The 1,688-nt window shown below is 36.1% G+C and overlaps 1 protein-coding gene across 1 annotated transcript; it reads right to left on the bottom strand.

Annotated features, from left to right (window-relative positions):
* Positions 1-255: 255 nt before the first annotated feature.
* On the bottom strand, positions 256-1,682 carry LOC111380477 (G-type lectin S-receptor-like serine/threonine-protein kinase SD1-1). Its single transcript, XM_023004058.1, has 5 exons — positions 1,607-1,682; positions 1,293-1,503; positions 966-1,203; positions 732-882; positions 256-650 (listed from the first exon to the last, which is right to left on the bottom strand). The coding sequence occupies exons 2-5, from the start codon at positions 1,324-1,326 to the stop codon at positions 339-341; spliced, it is 735 nt and encodes a 244-aa protein (XP_022859826.1). The 5' UTR covers positions 1,327-1,503; positions 1,607-1,682; the 3' UTR covers positions 256-338.
* Between the last annotated feature and the right edge of the window lie 6 nt (positions 1,683-1,688).

The raw sequence follows: 1,688 nt of genomic DNA, 5'->3' as shown, positions 1-1,688 counted from the left end.
AATGACATCTTGTCGTTTCTAAAATTCGATCTAATTCATAGTGTTTTTAGGCGAGGATTGGACTGTTTACTTAAAGACTCTTAAATTCATAAAGTCACTAGTCGACCAATATATAGATGGTATGTTGCATGTCCATCAGAGATCCAGAAAACCTGGGTTAAATATTGTGGGGTCTTCTTCTCTATGTACTCAAATCGGATGAAAGCAATAGACCAACAATAGCGATACAAAAGTGGAACTTCTTGTTTACTCAGCTAAAGCAATACTTTCTTTTGTATTAATATTGATTAATTTACCATCAAAATGAAATATATATATACACACAGAGAAAAAGGCTTCTACCGACCTTGTAATAATGTTACAGTAATTTCATTAGAAGTAGGAGGCTTATTTCCTGTTGATGAAGGCATAGCCATGTCATTAAGAGATCTTTCCGAGTAAAAACCAGGTTGTTTAGGTTGACAAACAACTGGGTGCTCGATGTCTAACATTAATAAAACATTAGACATAGTAGGCCTGTCTTCGGGGCGTTGTTGTACACACAACAAGCCGACATGGATACATCTTAACACTTCAGATTCTGAATTGAGAATCACCAATGAGGCATCCAAAAGATCCATAGGATTTTCTTCCGTCCATAGATTCCAAGCCTATTGCAATCGAAAATCACGTAAAATTAGTGACTTAGTATGCTTATCCCTCGTAAAGAAATTACTGTATTTTAAACTCACATGTCCCAAGAGGTTGAGGTCGTGACCAGGATGATGAAATCCTCTATTTTTCTTCCCAGTTACTATCTCCAAAACAACCACTCCAAAGCTAAACACATCAGATTTCATCGAAAAAAGTCCGTCTATAGCATATTCAGGAGCCATGTATCCGCTACACAAAATAATAAAACAAGTTTTAGGAGAAATACAAACCAAGACAGAGTACAAAAGGAGGAAAGAAGCATGATAGCTTACTAAGTGCCCATGACTCTTTTTGTATTTTCTTCATATTGATCCCCTCCAAATGTTCTTGCCAAACCGAAGTCTGAGATTTTAGGATTCATATCTTTATCCAGAAGAATATTGCTTGCTTTCAGATCCCTATGAATTATTCTCAACCTTGAATCACGATGGAGGTAGAGAAGCCCCCTGGCAATTCCCGCTATGATGTCGAAACGCTTCTGCCAACTTAGAGTTGTATCCTTTGTTTGATCTAGGTAGATTGATCAAGGCATTCAAAAATTTAGCTCTGAAATCCTAAAATTGATTGTGGAGATGTAGATTAATTGTTGAGAGACTTACTGAAAATGAACAAGTCCAAACTCTTGTTGGGCATGTATTCGTAAACTAATATTCTCTCTTCTCCATGAATGCAGCAACCCAGTAGCTTAACTAGATTCCTATGCTGTAGTTTCTCGATCAAGATAACTTCATTCTTGAACTCTTTAAGGCCTTGTCCAGAATCTTTGGAAAGTCTTTTAACTGCTATTTCTTTTCCCGTTGGGAGGACACCCTGTGGGGAATGATGAAATTCAAAAATCAGTCAACTGGCCAGTAAGATATGTAATAATTTTTTTTAATTCAAATAAAATAAATATATACTGACCGAAAACTACCTTATAAACGGGGCCAAAACCTCCTTGCCCAATTTTATTTGTAAATGAAAATTCATTAGTTGCAGTTGAAATTGTGACAAAA

The sequence above is a fragment of the Olea europaea genome, unplaced genomic scaffold (genome assembly GCF_002742605.1).
Source record: "Olea europaea var. sylvestris unplaced genomic scaffold, O_europaea_v1 scaffold21502, whole genome shotgun sequence".
Lineage (NCBI taxonomy): Eukaryota > Viridiplantae > Streptophyta > Magnoliopsida > Lamiales > Oleaceae > Olea > Olea europaea.
The sequence above is the reverse complement of the archived record's forward strand: the minus strand, read 5'-3'. Positions and strand labels throughout refer to the sequence as shown.